Source organism: Convolutriloba macropyga, chromosome 12 (genome assembly GCF_964194025.1).
Source record: "Convolutriloba macropyga chromosome 12, txConMacr16.3, whole genome shotgun sequence".
Taxonomy (NCBI): Eukaryota; Metazoa; Xenacoelomorpha; order Acoela; family Convolutidae; genus Convolutriloba; species Convolutriloba macropyga.
In genome coordinates, this window is record NC_134479.1 from 18,485,216 (window position 1) to 18,507,032 (window position 21,817).

At 36.7% G+C, this 21,817-nt stretch overlaps 2 protein-coding genes across 2 annotated transcripts in view; both read right to left on the reverse strand.

Annotated features, from left to right (window-relative positions):
• LOC142350669 (E3 ubiquitin-protein ligase NEDD4-like) overlaps positions 1-9,755 on the reverse strand; it is a 35,064-nt gene extending 25,309 nt beyond the window's left edge. Inside the window, exons 1-8 of the mRNA XM_075402597.1 lie at positions 9,648-9,755; positions 7,491-7,599; positions 7,044-7,082; positions 6,631-6,684; positions 6,292-6,360; positions 3,270-3,316; positions 3,014-3,107; positions 2,678-2,831 (exon numbers count right to left, since the gene is read on the reverse strand). Of these exons, the coding sequence (XP_075258712.1) occupies positions 2,678-2,831; positions 3,014-3,107; positions 3,270-3,316; positions 6,292-6,360; positions 6,631-6,684; positions 7,044-7,082; positions 7,491-7,599; positions 9,648-9,751 (670 nt within the window). The 5' untranslated portion in view covers positions 9,752-9,755. The remainder of the gene's footprint in view (positions 1-2,677; positions 2,832-3,013; positions 3,108-3,269; positions 3,317-6,291; positions 6,361-6,630; positions 6,685-7,043; positions 7,083-7,490; positions 7,600-9,647) is intronic.
• Positions 9,756-14,051: 4,296 nt separating this feature from the next.
• LOC142350266 (PAX3- and PAX7-binding protein 1-like) lies at positions 14,052-16,855 on the reverse strand. The gene has a single exon (XM_075402044.1). The coding sequence runs from the start codon at positions 16,815-16,817 to the stop codon at positions 14,106-14,108; it is 2,712 nt and encodes a 903-aa protein (XP_075258159.1). The 5' UTR covers positions 16,818-16,855; the 3' UTR covers positions 14,052-14,105.
• Between the last annotated feature and the right edge of the window lie 4,962 nt (positions 16,856-21,817).

Below are 21,817 nucleotides of genomic sequence, written 5' to 3' on the forward strand. Positions count from 1 at the left end.
CAAGTCTAGTACCAAACAGTTAAATTGATGCCAGTGCCAAGAAGCCCGAGTTTAAATCACTTAACTTTCGGTTTTTATCCACGAATGAACAGCTTCACTCGTATTGTTATATGCAAGCAATTTGGATCTTTCCAGTCATTCACCCCGATCATTATGGTATTATTGTTCGGCTTTCAGCTTTTTTGATTAACAGTAACATAGCCGTCACAATTTGGTAACAAGATGTCACAATTTGATATAGAAAATTTTAAATAATTTATAGATTGTTTCAATTGCAGAATCAAGGGTAAAAATACTCAGGCACTTAAACTTCCAGGCAGCTCACCTTAGTCAATTAGTTTGCAAATAAATCATACAAATAGACGTGGAAAACTCAATTTACGACGCGTTTGTTTAAATTACTTATCCACTTAGTTGCTTTCCGACGACTAATTTTGCTTGACACTCAAATAGTTATCCTCTCACATCATGAAAATGTCACTTTTGACTTTCTGAAGTGCCGATAAAAGCGCCTATTTTTTGACCTTTGATTCTCTAAATACGTTAGAATATAAATCCTAGTCCCCCTCTTGCCTTGTGACCAGCACTCGGGCGCAAGAGCCCTGGTGTCAGGGCACTAAATCGCTTGGGAGAATATGATTTAAATTTCCCTTAAATAACTTTCATTTAGAGAGGCATTCAAAATTGACAATAACTTTAACTTAAAGTAAGAAAAAGTCATTTCGAAAGGAAAACCTGAGAGCGAAGCAGGATATGTGTAATCACCAAATTATTCACGAGAATGACAGCAAACCTGCTCCAAGAAGACTGAAGTCATAAACACAACTATGGAAACTTCATGAATGAATGAGCAAAAAGCAAGAGAGGTGGCGCGACAGGTCGCAACACAAATCTTGACCAATAAAAACATAGCCGGAAGAGTCCTGAAATGGCTCGAAGTAAATACTCACTTAGACCTTTACTAACTTCTTGCCTAACAAAATACAAAATGGGTTAGAACACACCGTGCAATAAATTTAGCAAAGAAAAATCAGAAAAATCAATCAAATTTCTTTGATTGACTTTTAGTGCAGCGCGTTTAAACATAGCAGCGCGTTTAAACATAGCAGCACGTTTAAACATAGCGGCGCGTTTAAAATTTTCTCGACAACTAGATACATGAAAATCTGTAGTATCTCATAAACAACTAAAATGACGGCAGTTATCATGTACAATAAAGACAAACACCCAAGCTTAAAGTTTTACAAAACCAGCCAATTTTAATGAAAATACCTCATCCGATGAAAAGAGCAGAGCAGAGCAAAAAAACACATCAGATACCACGGCAACCAAAATCGTCATCATTCTTTATGTGAGAACTGTTAAGAGAAAATTGGAAGACAAAAAAATCGGTCAGACTCGGTCAAATTTTGTTAATTTTGCGTGGTTAAAACAATCAAAATGACAGAGCACAAACAGATATGTAGCAAACGGCATCAGAAACAAGTAAACGTGCCACTGGATCCCAATATGCTGCGATGAAATCATTTGCCTTAAATTGCTAAAATCTTCCAATCAGTTGAAAACGGCAAATTTTGTCAATAGTCCTAATTTCAACCCAAAATGGAAGCTCTAGAAAATAACTTGAAAAATTACAATACAGCCTAGTTGAACATTTTCACTTCGAAAAAATCAATTGAAACGGGAAAACGGCTTTACAAATGCCGCACGTGGACAAAGAATCTGTCCCATAGCGAAAAACTTTCACACCTACTTTTCCGCTGCCTCGAAAATGCCACTAAACATAGATGGCAGATTGCCAGAAAATGGCCGCGATAGCTACGTAGATGTGCAGTGAAAAGGATTACAGAAACAGGCCAAAAGTTAAATTTCTCTTCATTTTATTTTGAAACGGTATTTTGCTATTAACCTGTGTAACTTAGTGCTGCTTTTATTAGCGGCTCCCATATAACCATCAATTAGAGTGACATACACTCAGTAGACGTCATCTCAAAGAATTAAAGTAAAGAAAAGTCGTTTTGAAAGACATCTTTGGGAGTGAGGTAAGTCCTGTGTGACTAACAACTTAATCGCACGGATGAACGGAAAAAACTCTCCAATACAAGTACAAAATGACGTCACAAGCAATTCGTTTGCTGTTGCATGAATGAATGACCAAAAGGCAGATTTGAAGCGATCGTGACGTCATATGGTCGTAACAAAAAATCTTGACGACGAAATAATAAACATAGAAGAAAAAGTCCTGGCCTAAAACTCAGATAATTTTCATTAAAAAAAAAGATAAAAACCAGACATAGATTATCCTATGAATGGATTGGTAGAACCAATTAGATAAAAAAATCCGATCAAAAAATTGAAAAAACAATAAACCATCAAAGTCAAATTGCCATATATTAACAAAAAACCACTAGCAAAAAAAGCGAATTTTTGTTCTAACACGGCTATCTCACTCTACTATAAAAATAGTGTGAAAATTTCACGCCGCAAAACCACTCGCTAGTTGGAAATACAGTAGTTTGAAAAATAATCCATCAAAAAGACGCTCAACCAAAACGTAAAGATAAAACACCGTAACTCCTCTTCGCGTTAGTATAAACCACGAAAAGACCAAAAACAGCTCCGCTCAGCTATCACCATGGCTACTATTAATATGTAGTATCAGGTTAATATCACTGACTGAAGTGATTGAGATAGTAGACGCGTCCATTTTGGTCTGTTCTGCACTCCCAACCAAATGGCAAGTTTTCTTTCACATCTACCACATCAGGCAATCCTGTGTTTCCACTGCTCACGTTATCAGTTCCTGGCCCAGCACCTCCACTGGTGTACACCTATGGTATTCAATTAAATAAATACCCAATTATTGTTGGACCTCCACGCCGACGTCTGTACAATAGTTAGTAAATTTTTAACATATAAGATAAGGCAATGGAAAAAAATAGTTTAGATAACTATGACCATAAGATGGTTTTGACGATGAAAGCATTGACATTATTAGGAGGTATTAACTCACATGTCCTTGCAACGACGAGTGGGCAGATGAAAATCGTTCTATGTCAACTTGCTTTACACAAATGGAGACTGTCCCTTTAACCCTTCCTTTGGCACTGAAAAACAGGAGACTGCGTCGGTACACACAATAGAAAAACCAATTGTGCATAGATTTTCCTATTCTCTGGATTTTTTTTATTTTTGCAGAATAACTACAGCGAATGCCTGTATGGCAATAAATTCTTATCAAAACACAAACGAATAAATGCCCTCCTCACCCTTTCCTAGCTCGGAGCAATTTCTCTTCGTTGCCAAAACCATCCATCTGAAACAAAGGATATCTGAATGAAAGCTTACTAAAAAACTTCATCATTGAGATACAATTTGTACCTCAGACTTTTTAAAACTGAAGTCAAAAACAAATTTTGCGGTAGAAAGAAACTATTTCGATCTCGTGTAAATTTAAATAATTATCATCTCATTCCCCAAAATTTTGACCACACAAGAAAATGAACTTCTGTAATGTCAAGCAAGGACTAACAAAATAAGAAAAATTAGGAGTATCAATTATTATAAATACTCAATTAATATATCAATTAAAAATTTAATGATTATTTAACAAACATCAACAATAATTTAAAAAAAAAAGTGAAAAAAATATGAGACAATTCGTTGAGAGATGATTTTGTTATGAAACCAGAGGATTAAAATTTTGGGAAAATAAAAAAAAGTACAGAACAAGCATTAGTTTTTCATACAGCAGATAAACGCTCCCCCAATTATTTAATTATTGCCTGAAAGTTTTGGCAAATTTTCAAGCTTTTAAATCTCTGGCGCAATTTTACTCTGAAAAACTTGCCATATTCTTTATGTAGAGGAGCTAGCATTGTGTGCTCAGAATTCGGCCACTTCACCTCGTAAAAACTAGTGGACGAATAAAATTGGCGCCTTTTTATATCAATGCTAATGGAATGATTACTCACTCCTTTCGTTGCTAAGTAAACAATCAAACGACATCATATTCACCAATCAGAGTCAAGTATTTAAAATAAGGATGAAATACATTCCAATTTACGTTAAAAAGCTCGGAAAAAAAGCAAAAAATCAATCTAACTATTGAAGCTGTCAAATAAAGAGTATTTGTCTAAAGCTTTTCGGCTCTTCGAAGGGCCTCTAACAGAATGGCCAGTGGCTCAGAATTGAGCAAGGATCAGACAAAACACCTGTCTAAACCATGCTTGGTACTGAGTCCTGGGAGATACCTGATGGTTACTAAAGGACATCTGACAAGTCAGTGGACAACACTCGGATGACGAACAACCAAAAGACACTTATACGGTTCCTCGAATAGATTGAGCTACGCAAGCTTGCTACAACCGCTATACCAAGGAGCATCGGGATATTTCAAAAATCTAGAATTACACATGTTTGGCGATAATTCACAAAAAAGTTCTCAGTGCTGTTGTGTTTCTTCGGGCTCAGTTAACTATTTCAAGTGAGCCACAATCAGAGCCTGCTTTTGTACGGGGTAAAGAATGCTACTGGGTCAAACTCGGTATAGAAACTACTGAAGTTGGCGAACTAACACAACTGGCCTTATCCTCAAGTAAGTACACTATGAAACCTCCCACGCAAATAATTCTGTTTGATGATTTCAGTTGTTGTCAATGGTGTTCCATATAACAGGTTACGCACTACGGCTGTTGCCGTCACATGATTGCTACAGGATTTCCGATGGTAGTTTCACTGATCCTGAGCTTGAAGCCGAGCGTCAGCTTTAAATTCTTGAGCAAGGAAAGCCAACCAATGCCCAAAGGATCTCCACAAAACAAATCCGTCAAATGGAGAAGCCGCATTGTTCTGTTTTCTCTTTGTCAGCGTTTTGTTGAAGTCCATTTTTATTTAAAACAGTCTACCACTGCACCCACGATTTATATTTGCCAAGTCACTCTTTCGACATACCTACATTGAACATCGCCATCAAGATATTGACTATCCCCGTGCAGTTATTTGGGAACGCTACATCATCTTTAAATTACGATTCTCACTGCAATCGATACACCTAACCCCATTACTTGCAGAAAACTGAACTGCCAAAAGTCAACTCATCATGGCTGACCAACGAAAATAGAGACCTCCACGCCAGTCTCCTCCACTCACTAACACAGGGGTCGATTATTTTGTCCCAATCAACCATACCGTGCCTAGGACAACTAAGATTAGGTTTTCTCTTTACTTGCGAAACCAAGCGTTCCGTCCATGTAGAAATTGTTCTACAGTTCATGTGTAAGGGAAGTGGAGCGGTTTGTTTCCAGTTGGGGTACACTGACTTGATCTGGTTAGATAACGATAAACTTTGTTGAAGCACAGAAAGCTCAGCGAGAGTATTGAAACTCGAATAAGTCAATGTCGCCGTCGAAATTGCGCGCAAAGGCTTTAAGTGGAGGTTCAACCCGCGCAGTGCAACATCTGGGAGAGGATGGCTTGTAACTTTAAGCGAGCGCTTTATACATACATGGGTACTCGTCGCCTCACCGGCAAACTTTTGGTCACCACTTCGTCTCGCTGAATAAGCATTTACCGCGCTCGGTTAAAACCCGTAAGTATCGATCCCTCCGATCTGGGCGCTCTTACTCCGAATAATTTTCTACTAGTCAATGTTTCCAATTGTATTCCATCGATTGCTGTAAGAAAGATTTTGATAATCAAAAGCGGTACGCGCAGTCTTACGAAAACGCTATTTGGTCCCATTGGATCAACGAGTAATACACATTGAGGCAAAATTCACAGTTGTGCCAAGTTGATGTTTAAGGAAGAAAACCTTGTTCTTCAATAAGATTGAACAGAAGCCAACTTTATGTTTAAAAGACAAATCAATTGTGACTAAACATAATCGACAAACGTCGGGTAAATTGCTCTCCAACGACGAGCAAGAGGTTGTCTTAAGGCAAGAGGTGGCTTAATTTCTAAGAAGCTATCCACCCTGGTTGTGTAGGAGAAGAGGAGGAAATGAGGCGTCCAAACGTTCCAAAATTAACATCCAAATCGTTAAATTATATCTCCTCATCAGTTTTGGAGCAAAGTATACCTAGATACTACTAGAGCTCTAATAGTACTGTTCACACTTACAAGATACAAAAAGTTAACGAAACAAGATAAAAATTAACAAGATAAAAAAGATAAAAATTAACGAAACAAGATATAAAGAAACAATTAAGAGAAGGCCGAAAATACCTCTCAGCAATCGCTTTTTCAGCCATTAATGATAATAATATCAATGCTTTCAACAAATAAACTTACGGCTCTCAATTCGTCCACATGTAAGGAGAAATAGCCATATGAAGATTGGGCGAGAGATTTACCCGTCACCTAAGCATTAATTAATAACTTAATATTCAGAGTATGCCATCAGAGTCACATTCCATGTGAAGAACTTCCTGGACGTGAACACAGAATACTCAAAAACATGAATAAAATCGACTGCCAGTCAATTTTAGAAAAAAAGGATAACCCACAAGATTTTGAAAGCATAAATTTCAATCAAAGTTCAATTTGAATGTCCTGATTTTTGACCTTCTGATTCTAATTGGATTAACAAGTAATAATGATTGATGTTTTGAAAAGAAAGAAAGAACTTACAATTTTGGCAGCGTCTTGAATCTCAACGAACAGCCAGCAGTTGTCTGAGTCAAACTAAAACAATCATAGATAGAACATCAGTTTCAAAAATCTAGCGAATATCAACTTACAACGAACACAAAAGAGGAGTGCAAAAGTTCGCAATAAAATACCACCAATTAGATTAGCTGCAATCACAGAATCAACATTAGAATCATTCCCCCCCCCCCCCGCCCCCGTGAACAATTCAGTGCTTTTCTTTTTTTTTTCAAAATAGTTTGCTAGACGGAAGGGGTGGAGATGGAGGAAACAGTTTTTAAGTTTTTTCAGAACGGACAAAGATTGAGAAACCTGGGATGCTCACTCAATCAGAACAAAGTCGCTTCAATCAGCTGCTAACAAGTTAAACATACGATAAACAATTACTTAATTACCTTCACAATAAACTCTTCTCGCCACGAAGGGTTTGAGCTCTGAAACATTAATCGGTAGTTACTTGCATCAAATTTTCATCTTCGTACATTAATTAAATTAATTGAAATACGGTACTCTGATGAAGTTACTGAGGAAATGTATGTATCATTCATAGTAACGGCTCGCTATGCAAATCAGAATTTCGAAGTAAATTTAGCAAGAATCACGTAACGTTGCTCGAAACACGCACTGTCCAAGTGTAAAAATCTGGTACCCTACAATCCGACACTACGGAGATGTCGAATTTCAAAATTTCATCGCTTCAATCTTGATCGCTTCGATGATCAGCTCCTGACGGCAAAAACAGATATACTAATTTAAAAATCACTACGCCGGCTCAATTGTGACTAACTCTTTCAGCATTAATTTTTCTTTGAATACTTTCACTCAAACAGGCTGTTACTCACATTGCGTGCTGGTCTACTGGATGTGAAATCTTCATGCCGACTGAAATCTCCAAAATTCTCTGTTATGTTCTCACTATCTCGCAGAACAATGAGCCTAACTATAGGCTCCCTAAAATTAAATAATAATTTTTATTAACCTACAAGTGAAACAGAGACCAAAATCATATCAAATTTGTCATATCAAATAAGTTATAACACAAAACCTTGATTTGAAATGTTGGAAAAAAGTTATACTATTTTCGACTTGAGAACTTTGTCGAGCTGTTTATAAATTTAATTCAAAATCAATCATAATTAATTCAAACATTGAAAACTTAATTAAAAAATAGCCGGCAGATTGCCGGAAAATAGCCGCGATACACGCTTGTGGCCTTCCATGAATTGAAACAACTAAAGAAACAAGATAGGCAGATTGACCAAAGTCCTTTAATAGACCATTGGATTTTTGGGGTTAGATACGTACTGTCATTTTTATAATACACATACGGTCTATAAGGAAAAAGCCCTAAAAGAGCGTTTTCAAAATTGATTTTCGAAATCAAAAACTCAAGACTAATACCCAAGAATTAGGGCATATATGTTTGGCACATAAAATAAAGTTCCATAAGTGAGTTCAGAAGTCATTTTTTGAGTAAGGTAAGTTACGCAATCGACCTAAAAGCAGAAATGACGTCACACTGACAAATTTTAACTGAACTGCAAAGCAGTAGAAGTCACCGAAGTCATTGAAAAAGTCAGGGCAAAACGAAACAAAAAACTGTTAGATGAAGTAAAAAAACATAGCAGGACAAGTCCTGGCGTACAATTCAAAGAATTTTCATCGACTAAACAAAACACTAGACTTAGAACGGACTATGAGTGGATTCGGAGAACCATTTCTTAAAAAATCAGAAAAAACAAAAAAACAGAAAATCATGTCAAAATGCCACTAGCGAGAACAAAAAACCACTAACTAGCAATGCAAAATTGATTCTAATAAAAAACTAGGCCTAGAATGAACTATGAATGGATTGGGAAAGCCATTTAGAAAATAAAATCCGATCAAAAAATTGAATAAACAGTAAAAACCAAAGCGAGCGAAATTGCCGCATGTGAACAAAAATCACTAGAGAGACAGCGAATTTTTGTTCAAACACCGTTTTCTCACGCTACATTAAAATTAGAGCAAAAAAATTCACACCGCAAAACCACTCGCTTTTTCGCTCCATTTCCTGTTTCGGCGTGACCAAAATCACTATTCCAATTTGACTTCAAAAATCATGAAAATGTGTGCACAGATCTTAAAAAAACATAGCCGGAAGAATTACGAAACGACTCGAAGTGGATATCCATTTAAACGCCATCCAACTACTCATCAGACAAAACGTGTCTCCACTAATTTATAATTATCTTGAAACAAAACCATAAAACAAAGAAGTAAAACAAGAAAACCAAATCTGTTAAAATATGATTATAAAAATCTGATCAAACTTTGCTGGAATTGCTGACGCGGCTATTAAAAATGGTGTAGAATGAATTTGTAGAATGAAAATAGTTGTCATTTTTCCATCTTTTAAAAATTATGACACACATGCTAACACGACCACCCGATGGTAAAAGCATCTGCTGTGACTTCTTGTCTTGTATCCGGCATTTGAGCTTGTCGCTAATTTCTTAAATCTCGTCTTTCAAGTTAACGTAACTTCGAATGAAGTTAAATACGCTGTATAGCAAGTAATCAAAGTATTAAAGTAACCATCATAAAATTAGTTTTTGAAGATTCTGGAAGTCTGAACAGACCGTCCAACAAAATTCGTCGACAAATTAAACAGAATTAGGCAACTTCTTCAGCAGTGATACAGTTACCAGGGCTCTTCTTAAATTCAGAATCATTTGCTAAGCTTCACAAGCTTGTATCTAGCTCATTAAATTTTTCAGGAAATATTTTAAAAATTATGTATGTTATTGATTCTCCACAACGTAATAGTGTGCAAAAATGAATGTCTTTGCCAATCCATCACCAAACTTTCAAAGATCATTTTAAATTTTATAGAATCCCACGTCATATGTGCTGCACTGGCACAAAACATAACTGATGGGTTCTTCCAACCACTCTCAGCAGAATTTAAAAATGGTTGGTAAAATTCTGAAACCTCAAACAGTGCTCTAGCTACTTACGTGGTGCCGAACAAGGACTTCTTGCCCAAGCCACGAGCTGATATATTGGAGAGGGAGAAGTAAATAGTTGAATCCCCTTCCCATCCTCCACTATCATGAGTCATGACAAAACCTGAAAGATGTCAAGCTAAGAGTGCACGATTGTTTAACTCTGCAATCAAAATAGAGAAATTGATCATATTGCGAAGTAAAAAAAATCATTTTTCGATGCAAGAAAAACGATAAATTCAGTAATTTTGACATTCAACTTTACTACAAAGCTTGATTTGATTCATTTTATATCACTAAGGTTTACGTCTTTTACTCCAATACGCAATATCGTATTTTCGAGTATGTTCAGTCACTTTTAAAGCTGGTTTCCATTTTTTATCTCTGAACATTTTAAAAGTGGACTCTTCCTACTTGTACTTAATTCTTTTATTTGGTCTGTTATCCCGAAGCCACCCTCTTTAAGAGTAGGTTTCTTTCGCTACCAGTAGACACTTGTAATGCGAGGTAAAATGGGTTATTTTTTCCTTATCTGAAAAACCAAATTGTTGATTTCATTAGCCCAAATGGGATATACAAGAAGTAGCCTCAAGAGGCAACCTTTTCAGTTCAAACAATAAACCCTTCACACTAAAAATAATGAAGTCAAATAGTTGGAAACCTTAAACTAATCACAAGAGGATTCCTTTGGGTCTGGGCCAGAACATTTTCCAACATACCGCACAGAAATTTTTGAGAGAAAATTGGGAGAAAGGATGCATCATTTCACATGAACTGCAATACCCGTGGAAAACTTGGAACATTTTTTTTCCGAGATTTTTGCTATAAAGTTCGCTAAAAAAAACGAACTTCACACACACTTATCTACCCAAACACTAATGAAACCTAAGATTTTGCCTAATGAAAAAAATTTAACTACATGAACCGAAACAGCAACGTGTAAAAATATGCTGAAAGAACTCAAACGACTAACATTAAAACTATTAAGGTATCAGTTCCAATTTGGAAAACTCCATTATTGCAGCAGCATTGCTTGATCAATTGCAGACGTCCTAAAAAGAAAAACTATTTATAAAATTTTTATACAATAATCAAAAATGTAACAATACTGCTACTGCTAGCAAACAAAGTCAACCAAAAAATCACTTGGGAAGAAATCCATGAAACATCAGAAGCAGATAGAGTTCGAGATCTCTCGAATTTGCATATCTCGTTTCACACTTTCTCGGCTGTTCCTTAAAGATTTAGAAATCAACAATTCGTTAATCTTCTATTTGATTTGATTTTAAGAACAAAAAAATCTCGGCTGTCCCTTTCAGACTCAGAAATCCACAGTTCGTTAAACTGCTGCTTGCTTTGATTTAAAGAAAAAAAATTATTGTCTGACCCTTTCAGATTTAGAAACCCACTGTAACTGCTACTTGATTTAATTTCATGAAATTAGGTTTGGAAGTTTCGGCTGTCAATTTCAGCTTTGGAAATCCACGTTTCGTTAAACTGCTGCTTGATTGCACTTTAGTTAATCAGGTTTGGAACTGGAGCAAAGAGGGAAATTGCGTTTCCTTCGTCTTTCCAATTTTGAAGCAAAAATGTGGATCTCTGAAATTGATACAAAAATTCCATAGTTAAATGAAGAAAAATTAAATTGTGCAAAAAAAATGAATTTAAATATTGTAAAGAATAGAAAAAATTTTCATTTCATCTCTCAATTCTTATGTATTTTTATTAAAAACTCAGCAATGGGCTGTGTTTGGGGCTTAACTCATCAAAAAATTACATCACAGAATCTCAATTTTTATATGGTCCATTATTTTTCCAATCCCAATTTTATATTTCAATTTTTGAATTAAAAATTTTGCTTTAAAAAAGCTCAATTTACTCACCCTTAGCATCCCTTCTCTTTTCAATTTCCTTGAGCAATTCTCTTTTTTTTCAAATCGCAAAAACAATGGATTAAGTAATGAACTGCCGCCACTTACGTTCAGCTGCTTAGAATTGCAAATGAGAGAGAAATGTAGATGACCCAAAACGAAAAAACCAAACGCGCAGAAGTCACTCAAAAAATCAAATCAGTCAAGTGAAAAATTTGCATAAAAAAGACCAACACGTTTACAATAATTGCTTCAAGCATCGTTCGAGAGCAATTAAAAATTTTGTTTTAAAGACATTTTTGTTTCCTTGTTTGGTTTCCAAAGTTGTGGTTTGATACGAGAACAATGCAAATAATTTAAATCAGTTCCAAAAAAGCGCCTTTGAAATTCGCATATCACCAATTCCTAGCAAAATTTTTGCCAGAAAGTTAAACTTCGATAATGAACTTCGATAACCTATTTCTCGATGACTAAAAGACCGGAACTATCCGTTTATCATGTCCGATTTGACATTGATATTTTAACTTAGACAGTACTCACCAGATTGCGTGATTGAATGTGTGAAGGAACTTCAATTCCATTCAGTTGAAACAGTGACTGAAATAAGTCAGAAGTCAATCGTGAAAATCGTGACTTATTTAAAACAGAAAACGTGATCAAAAGGCAAAGGGGAATTTTAAAAAAAACAGGAGAAATCATGACGTACAATTCACAGAATTTTCATTTAATTAACAAAAACTAAACCTAGAGCGGGCTATGAGTGGATTGGGAAATCCATTTCTGAAATCAAAATTTCAGCTGCCTAAAATTGCAAATGAGAGAAAAATTTAGATGACGCAAAACGAAAAAACCAAGGGCGCAAAAGTCACTCGAAAAATCAAACCGGCCAGCTGAAAATTTTGCATAAAAAAAGACCAACACGTTTACAATAATTGCTTCAAGCGTCATTCGAGAGCAATTAAAAATTTTGTTTTAACATTTTGCTAACGTATTTGGTTTCCAAAGCTGTGGTTTGATAAACGAACAATGCAAACAAATCATATCAGTTCCAAAAAAGCGCCTTTGAAATTCGCATATCACAAATTCCTAGTGACAATTTTGCCAGAAAGTTCTTCGTAAACCATTTCTTTTATATATTTATATAATGACACAATGCAGTTGGAATACTAGTTCAAACATAGCCGGCAGATTGCCGGAAAACAGCCGCCGTTGACGCGCTTGATGCACACCGGGATTGAAACAGAAAGAGAAAAAAGATAAATTGACCAAAATTTTTCCTGTTTTTTCAGTGTCAAAAAGTGTTCCAATTTGGCGTGCAGTTTCAAGTGGATTAAAAAACTACATATATTTCTGCTTATAAACTGAAAGCAAAAAAGCATAGTACCAATGTCAGCTAGGAAACTCTAATGAACTTCGATAACCTATTTCTCAATGACTTAAAGACCGGAACTATCCGTTTATCATGTCTGATTTGACATTGATATTTTAACTTAGACAATACTCACCACATTGCGTAATTGAATAGGTGAAAGAACTTCAATTCCATTCAATTGAAACAGTGACTGAAGTAAGTCAGAAGTCAATCGTGAAAATCGTGACTTATGTGAAACGGAAAAGTGATCAAAAGGTAAAGCGAATAAAAAAAACAACAGAAGTCCTGACGTACAATTCAGAGAATTTTCATTGAATTAACAAAAACTAGACCTAGAGCGGTCTATGAGTGAATTGGGAAAACATTTCCAAAAAAAAATCAGATCAAAAAGGGAAAACCGAAAATCAATGTCAAAATGCCACGTGTGAACAGAAAACCACTAGCGAGAAGGAGATATTTGGTTCAAACCGTTTTCTCACTCTACCACTCGCTTTTTTGCTCCACTCCCTGTTTCGGCGTGACCCGAATCACTGCTCCAAATTATTTGACTTCAAAATAATGAAAATGTGTGAACAGATCTTCAAAAAAAAGACAGCGCCTCCAATACAATTCAAATTCTTTGAATTGTAAAAAAGTAGAGCACCTAAATAATAGCCTAAATAAAAATTCAACTCAATAGGCTGTAAGCGAGAAACAATATTTGCACTATAAATCAGGCAGAAAGCTGAAGACTTGAACATATTTCAGTTTAAAATCACAATTTCGAAATATATTGAACTGTAACAGGGATGACATAAGGTCAATCTTAAAACGAACAGTTCCTTCCTATTACGAATACTTGTAAATATTTAATATCAGAACTCCTGGAGTTAATCCTGTCTATCCAGCTCGCATTATTTTTTTAATAATTGCATTCATAAATTCTCAAAACAAACGTCCAGTCCTCTCAACCCTGTTTCAGATTTTGTTCTCTGGCGGCCAAATATTCAATCAACGCCAATCCTCGCTAGCTAATAACCAAAAATTGAGCCAAAACCTTGGTATTTGTGTACCGCAAAGCGACTACAGATACGTAATACGTTTACCGTACTCAAGGGGTACGAAAGTTTAAGCCATACTTCTTTTAAAGTTTAATCACTGCTTTGGGGATGACTAAAGCTGATTTTTATAAAACAAGAAAGAAAAATTGTATTCAACAGTAAATATAACTCAAATATAACCGAGATTTCATTTCAAAAGATGTTCATACCTCTCTAATTTATGTTTGGAGATCAATTCACGGGCAGTATCAACGGCTTTAACTTTGACCAAAAGTTGAATTAAATGACCAACAAAAGCTTCAGAATTCGAGTCATACATTGAGTTTGAACAAGCATGCGATAATGTCTGTCCTAAAAACCTGACAAAATGCTGCATTTCTTGAACTTCTGACTTTATATCCTCAGCTTCAAGCCACGATTTTGGAATGATGTCAACTATCTTGTCAAGTTGTCGCATTAAACCTTCATCTAAAGGAACATTTGTCATGGCCATTATAAGATACTGATTAAGCACTCCGTTAAAAAATTTTTCCATCAAGGTTGCAGGTGAGAATATATCTTCGAACAGCGATATTGTATACGCGAGTTTGTAACACGTCCAAAATTGCCGATCTATAAATTGTCGCATCGGTGAATACGTCAATATATTATCTTTAGAGAATATAGGAACAAAACAATTTTCAGATACGTTTCTGTCAACCTGTTTTAAAATACACTTTACTAAACGTTGAACACGCTTACTTTCAGGGTTCACCAAAGGGTATGTGTAAAACAACTGAGATATTAAACTGTGTAAATTGTAACTTTGACTAACAGAAATTGGATTCCAGACATTTTCAACAAAAAAGGTAATCTTAGGAATTACGAATCTGTCCATAACTTTGCAAACAAGCAAACAATCAGAGTCGACTTTATCGTTTTCGGCTGATGACGTAAGCAGTTCTTCGGACCTGATTCCAAAAACGGTCAAGAGTTTGAACCAAGTGAACTCTTCCAGAGAACTTCCCGAAGTTTTTAATGGGTTCCAGTGTAACATTTCCAGTTTGATGAAGGGTGAAAACAGTTTTGGCAAACTTTCAGAAACAAATGCATTATCGTAACTTTGGGGATATTTCAGTTTCCAGTCTTCTAATTTCTGCATAACAATTTCAATATCTTGAAATTCATCAATAGTATCTTCAAATAAAGTATTTTCCTCGTTCACGATTCGATTTTGTTCTTCCATAAGAGACTGGTTAAAATTCATGTCTAATTCTTCGTCGCTGGACAAACCCTCGCAAAACTCCGGACTCAACTTTCTGAAATCTTCAACCGGATTTTTAAACTCAACGTTTTGAGTTATGTTCAGCCTCTGAAGTTTTCGTCTCTGTCGCCGACCACATCTGTCAACGATTCTCTGGTTATGCAAGGGTTCAACTTGGTTGGGGTTCAAAAACCCGCCCGAAGAAGCAATCAAAGTCATTTCTAGACTTTCGTCTGAGATTTCTTGCTGTCTTCGTTGAGAAAAATAGTCAGATTCTTTCATGTAACACTGATGAATTAACTGCTCAATTTTGTCAATAATTAGAACCTTTTCAGCCATGCAATCTAAATAATCTCCAACAAAGTTTCGAATAGTTTGGAAAAACTTGAACTCGTTTTCAAATTCGGGTAACTGTTTCTTTGCAGTTTCAATCTCGCTTTCAGCTTCTAAATTTTGACGAACTATTGACCTCATTTCGTCTTCAGTTTTCTCATGGGTAGTTTTTAAAGACTTCAGTTTTTCGGATAAATCAGAAATAAACCCTGAACATGTAATGCTAGGTAAATCAGGCAGGTTTATTTCCGTCGCGCCTTGCTTATTATAACCCATCATTGCTGCGTGATTAACTTCCGCATACGGGTTATGATAACTAGCTCCATTGTTGTAGCTCATATGACTACTGTGAAATTTAGGTTGATGCTGCGCCAAAATTCCCGAACTTCGATCTGTCAAATTTTTGAGCGAAGTTTTGCCAATAACTTTTTCTAATTGCTCTTTTTCCCATTTCGACATTTCATTTTCAGAATCTGAATTATCATTATCTGAATTTGCTTTTCGATCGCTGTCACTGTTATGATCATCGATAGTTTCCTGTATGTTGATTCGGTTTTCAAGGCGATCGTTCCGTTTACCAATCATTTGCATTCGTTCGTCTTCGTCACCGCTCGACATATCATCTTGCTGTTCTAGTCTGGGATTTTCAGTTTCGTTTCGACTGTTCAGAGCTACGTAATCGCTACTTGCGGTTTCCCGAGCAAATTGACGACGTTTACGCGCGGCATGAATTTCCGCAGCATTTGGTATCATGCCGTGCTCTAATCTGTTCAAAACTCGGTCATACTGTTGCGAATCATTGTCATTGTTGTAATTTGTCTCCGGTCGATTTCGGTCTAAAGGTTCAACTTTTATCTCCATTTTGATATCTTTCAAAGGATCTTCCTTTTTAATGCTAAATTCTATTTCTTTACTCGGCTTTTCGCTTTTAAGAGAACTGGTTTCCACAATTAGTTCTTCACGTTTGATCACAACTTTATCCTTTTCCTTCTTTTTAAATTTCAGCTGGGCTGCAGCTTGTGCTGCTGCCTTTTCATTGGCCCGCATTGCTGCTTTCTGATTGGCCAAACTTTTCTTTTGCACAAACCAATCAGGATTCTCACATACATCACTATCATCTGAATTGTCGTTATCGAATGACATTGAAGTTTTTGAAGTGCTGTTGGATTTTGGAACCGCTGAAAATGGGTTTTTGGATTTCAAAGGTTTGATTATGACGTCATTCGTTACATTTCCGAGATCATTTGAATCACTATTCTCATCGCTGCTGTTTTTCCGCACACGAATATTTCTTCCTGCTCGTTTCTTGAACATAGTCGACATAGACAGTCTGAAATCAAAGGATGTCAAGGTTGGTCATCTGAAAACACCTCACATCAACACTTCTTGAGATTATAGACTTTAAAACAGTTCCGTAAGCCTTAAAAGGCAAGTTACTCAAGGCGAAAATGTACGAGAAAGCATTCACATATTGATGATAAAAAAGCGATCTTGACGACGAAAAACCACCCCCCTATTCTTTCCTTTCGAGGGGCGCTTATATATGAGCAGCCAACCTAACCTTTTGACGAAACAAATCATCGTCGCTAATAATTCCAAGTTTTAGTTAAAACCACTAAATTGAACTTATTTCTTCAATCATGGCACAATCATCATTTATTTTCTTCTTGATTGAAGGCAAATTCTGACGACAAAAACTAGCTGCTCACTGGCCTTCTGCAGCATATACAGATAGTCACTCATTTTGTGTCAAGGTATTCAGCTACACTTTCGCTTTGAGATCGTCCAACCTATGTATAGGGTCTGCGTGTTGCAAATCGCTTAACAACAGCAAGAGGCTTTCGTATTCCGACTTCAACTTCTTCCTTTCTACGCTTCTTGAATCTGCAACCACTGGCATTGCTGTTATTTCAGCTTCTGAGACCGAGTAGATAGAGATTTTCTGGCTCACTGAGAGAACCCACTTCCATTTTTAGCCTTTCAACCGCCGAGACTAGTAAATAATCTACTTTACCTAATTTGGCTTCAAGAGCTGATATAGATTTGAAGGCGTACAGTAAACACAAGACCAGAAGATCATTCCCCGAGCACTGATTGTGATAAACAAAGGCACACTTCGTGGGCAACGTTTTTCTTTTATCACACGCACATAACAGGCGTCTTCTCTTGCAGGTCACCTTGGAACATTGCAAGGGGGGTCAAAGGAAGCGGCGATGGAGGCCTGAAAGTGAAGACTCCTGGGTCTCAAAGGACCAATTCACTCAAGCAGATGCGAGGAACTCTTATGCCAAATGCTTAAGTGATCAGACTACGCAAAAAATAAATCCAATCTAAGCAAAACAAGTTATTGACACACAGAAATGCGGAGAAACCTCATGCCAACTTTTTGGTTTTAAATTAAGGAACGAATGTCGGAAGAATTGCTCTTGAACGACGGGCGGGTAGAAAACTTTTTGAACATGCCGAGATTATAACCATTGACCTCCCGATAGTAGTATAAAATTCTGACTAGAACCTCAACGGGGGGGGGACGGACAATTACTGCAGCGTGGCAATCTACAACGGGGTGGGACATTTTGAGGTGGCCATCTACAACGGGGTGGGACATTTTGAAATTTTTTAAAATGCAGTAAAATGTCCCCCCTATTTTTGAGGTTTTAGTCAGATTTTTTGAAGATTTTTTGATGCTATATTATTATTTCATTCGTGTTAATTTCTTTTCGGCTATTTGAAATCAGTTCTTATTCTTTGCAAAATTTGCAAACAGTGCTAATTTCCCGCCAATTATTCAGCAATGCCAGACAGCTCCGCTCAAGTATGTGCCATTTTAGTACTGTAAATCTCCGCATTTCTACGCGCTATTGTTCTCTGTTGCTGACTTTTGCTATAAAAGAGCGTGCGTATATCCGATTTTCACAAAACATAACCCAATTTTTAGCCAAAATTGTTCCAAATTTTCGGTTTTTTGTCCCCCCACTAGGTTTTTGCGGCAAGATCATAGAAAAATTTGCCGACAGATCAAAAATTCAAAGTTATGGGTACTAAATAAAGGGTTTGGGGAGAACTAGGGAAACCAGCCTATAAACAATTTTGGCTATAAAAACAAAGTCCCGCTTGAAAAAAAAAACTTTGTCTGGTCCATTTTCTGTTCCACAAAGTGTCATTTTACTTTCACTTATTTATAAATGCAGTTAGGTTCCTTCTGTTTTTTTATTGTTCGTTTAAACCTAATTTACTAGCCCACAAGGATCCAGTCGATACAGCTTTAAAAAAATTGGCAAACTTTGATTGAGGAAATTTATTTATTTGCGGTTTATGCTTCTTAAGATTTCCGTACTGATCAACGCGGAATTCTTAAGATTTCCGTACTGATCAACGCGGAATTCTTAAGATTTCCGCGTTGAAAAACACGGAATTCTTAATTTAAGATTTTCGTATTGAAAATTGCCGAAAATTCATTAGTAATTCAAAGTAAGAGAAGCAACTGCGAAAATGATTTTTAATGGCAATGGGAATTTTTGAGTTATAAATTTCTATTTTAAATTTTTGAATTTTAAATCATTGGTTTAGACGTTGATATAGTTAAAAGATGAAATTAAAATTTGCCAATTTCAACCAAATCGAATTTGCAGATAGTCGTCAACATCATCATCAACATTATCATCTCTACGAAGTCCTATTAAAAATGTGAGTTCACTTTTTGGGTGTTTTCATTATACCCCCAGCTTAGTGGATGCAATTCATTTGCACAAACAGACGCACATGCCATAGTTTTACATAATGATTTACCCTGTAATTACACATGCTCTGTTACTGGGGGGGGGGCAAAACGGAACATATCTGTTTAACTGCTCTCGAAGAGAAGCAATTATTGTAAACGTGTGCGTGTGTGTGTGTGTGTGTGTGTGTGTGTGTGTGTGTGTGTGTGTGTGTGTGTGTGTGTGTGTCAATAACGCTTGATCGTTTTTGACTTTTCGAGTGACTTTTACGCGCTTGACTTTTTGCGTTTTGGGTGATCTACAATTATCTCTCACTCACAATTTCAAACAGCTGAACTGAATTTAATACTAAAAGTCTCCCCATGCCCTGACTCAAGCAGGCAGCAATTGATTAGATCTCCTACTAGTCAATCGAGAGCAATTTTTTCTACGTTTATTTTATTGAGTTATTTTGAGGAAAGTATTGTTTCAGCTGGACGTTAATTGAAAAAACAACAGAAGTAATGCCAACAACTGAGAACAAAAAAAGTAAGCAATAAAGCAATAAGATTATCCATTCCAATAAGGTGTTTTGTAGAAATTTGCTTTGAATGATAACGTAGACCTGTAGACATAGAGCGAAAAACTACTATTATACAAATCATAGAAAAAAGAAACTTGTCTAAAAAGACTGTGTAACAAAAAAAAAATTTGACAACCTATTTAGAGTTTGTTCTCCGACCAATCAAAGAGTGCTTGAACAGAGGCTTTATTGACCTCAATCTGTGTCATTGTGGGAAGTGTGAAGTTCCCGAAAAGTTCCAGGTAGAGGGCAGGGTTGTCGTTCAATTCAATAACGGAGAGCTTCTCATCTACCTTCGCAACAACTAAGTAAGAATTTTTTTTTTACAGGACCTGATTACGGGAAGGAACTATCTGCTCTATCCGGTTGTTTTTCTGCTTTTTAACTTATCATATCAATGAACCGGATAAAGGGTAGGAGCTTTTGAAAAAAATTTGGGTCCTGCGAAATTTTATTTGACTCAAACATTGTTGAAGGGATCAGTAAATCACATACACAACTTTTTCTGGTTTCTCAAAAAAGCCTAACGACAAAAATTACAAAGTAAATGAACAGTTAAGCCAAGCCCGCGAACTTTTTTTTGGTTTATACGTTTCATTAAACAATGTACAAATCTTTTATTTTCGATGTGTCTTTTTTGTACTGAATTGTAACCTTTCTATTTAATTGAAACTAATCTCTATGTAAACTTCTGAAATGAGCTGAGAAAAGGCCAAAGTACCTATTGAGTAATCTGTTGGCAGTTTGTTTCGAGTCAAAATCAAAAATCCAAAATTCCAATGGAAGACTGTGAACTCTGGAGGTTGAGCTCGCCGTAGAAGTTCCGGTCGCGAACTTTTGAGATCGGCTTTGCAATATATTGAAGTGGAGATCAAGCAGCTTCTAGCAATCAAGCTAGTGGTTCGCGGCGCACGTTGAGGGAGTTTTGTTTTGGGGTGGAGGATTTTTGATTGAGACTTGAAATAACTGCTACTGGATTCTTGAGAGGAACTTTTTACTGCGGGAGTTGTTACTAGCTACAGGTTTGAATAACAATTTGTGGAATACAAGAGGGACCGGACGTTCAGCCAGCACTTCAACAAAAACTCTAAAAATTTGATATCAATTGGTGCTTACTTTTGTATAGTTCTGTTCGCGGGCTTTTTAATGGTAAAAAACTTTGTTAGTCTGTGAACATGCATACACAAATCACTGAGTTTAGTCTTCATCAGTTGATGAATAGTCTATAATGCGAGCTCTTGGTTTTTTCGCCGCTCCTTTTTTTGCGTTCTGCTTTCTCTTTTTGCTTTTTGGTGCTGGCAAAGTGACTTGATTCTCACTTGAAATACTTGCGTTATCGGATTCAATTGCTTGGTCCAAAATAAAACCATCGCAAGCTGGGTCTGTAGAAGACCCACTGTCCGATAACTCTGACATTTTGTCAAAATCTACCAAGTTTTCTTCTAATTCATCTTCACTATAATCACGTTGATAAAAACCTGGGTCTGGGGAGTTGAAACTTGAGTTGTGAATGGTGCTTGTTTGTGGAATGGTTGTTGTTGGTTGTTGCTTTGGCTGCTTATTTTTCTACTGCTGGTTCTGTTTGCGCCTTTGCTGTGCATGCTGCGTGCTACCCTGCGCCTGCTGCGTGCTACCCTGCGCCTGCTGCGTGCTATCCTGCACCTGCTGCGAGCTAACCTGCGCCTGCTGCATGCTACCCTGCGCCTGCTGCGTGCTATCCTGCGCCTGCTGCGAGCTATCCTGCGCCTGCTGCGAGCTATCCTGCACCTGCTGCGAGCTATCCCGCGCCTGCTGCGAGCTATCCTGCGCCTGCTGCGAGCTATCCCGCGCCTGCTGCGTGCTTTCCTGCTCGTTTTCGCTTGCATCAAGTGAACCCCAATCCGGCTCATCTAGTATTGTTTTGTAAAACATGTCCTCTCTCAATGAGTTGTGTCCATAGGGCAACGTTGATACTTGGTCACTTAATATGAATCTTTTATCATCATAGCCCGACAATGATTTCTTGTTGACAACTATCGTGTGAAGCCTGTGGTTGCTAGAGG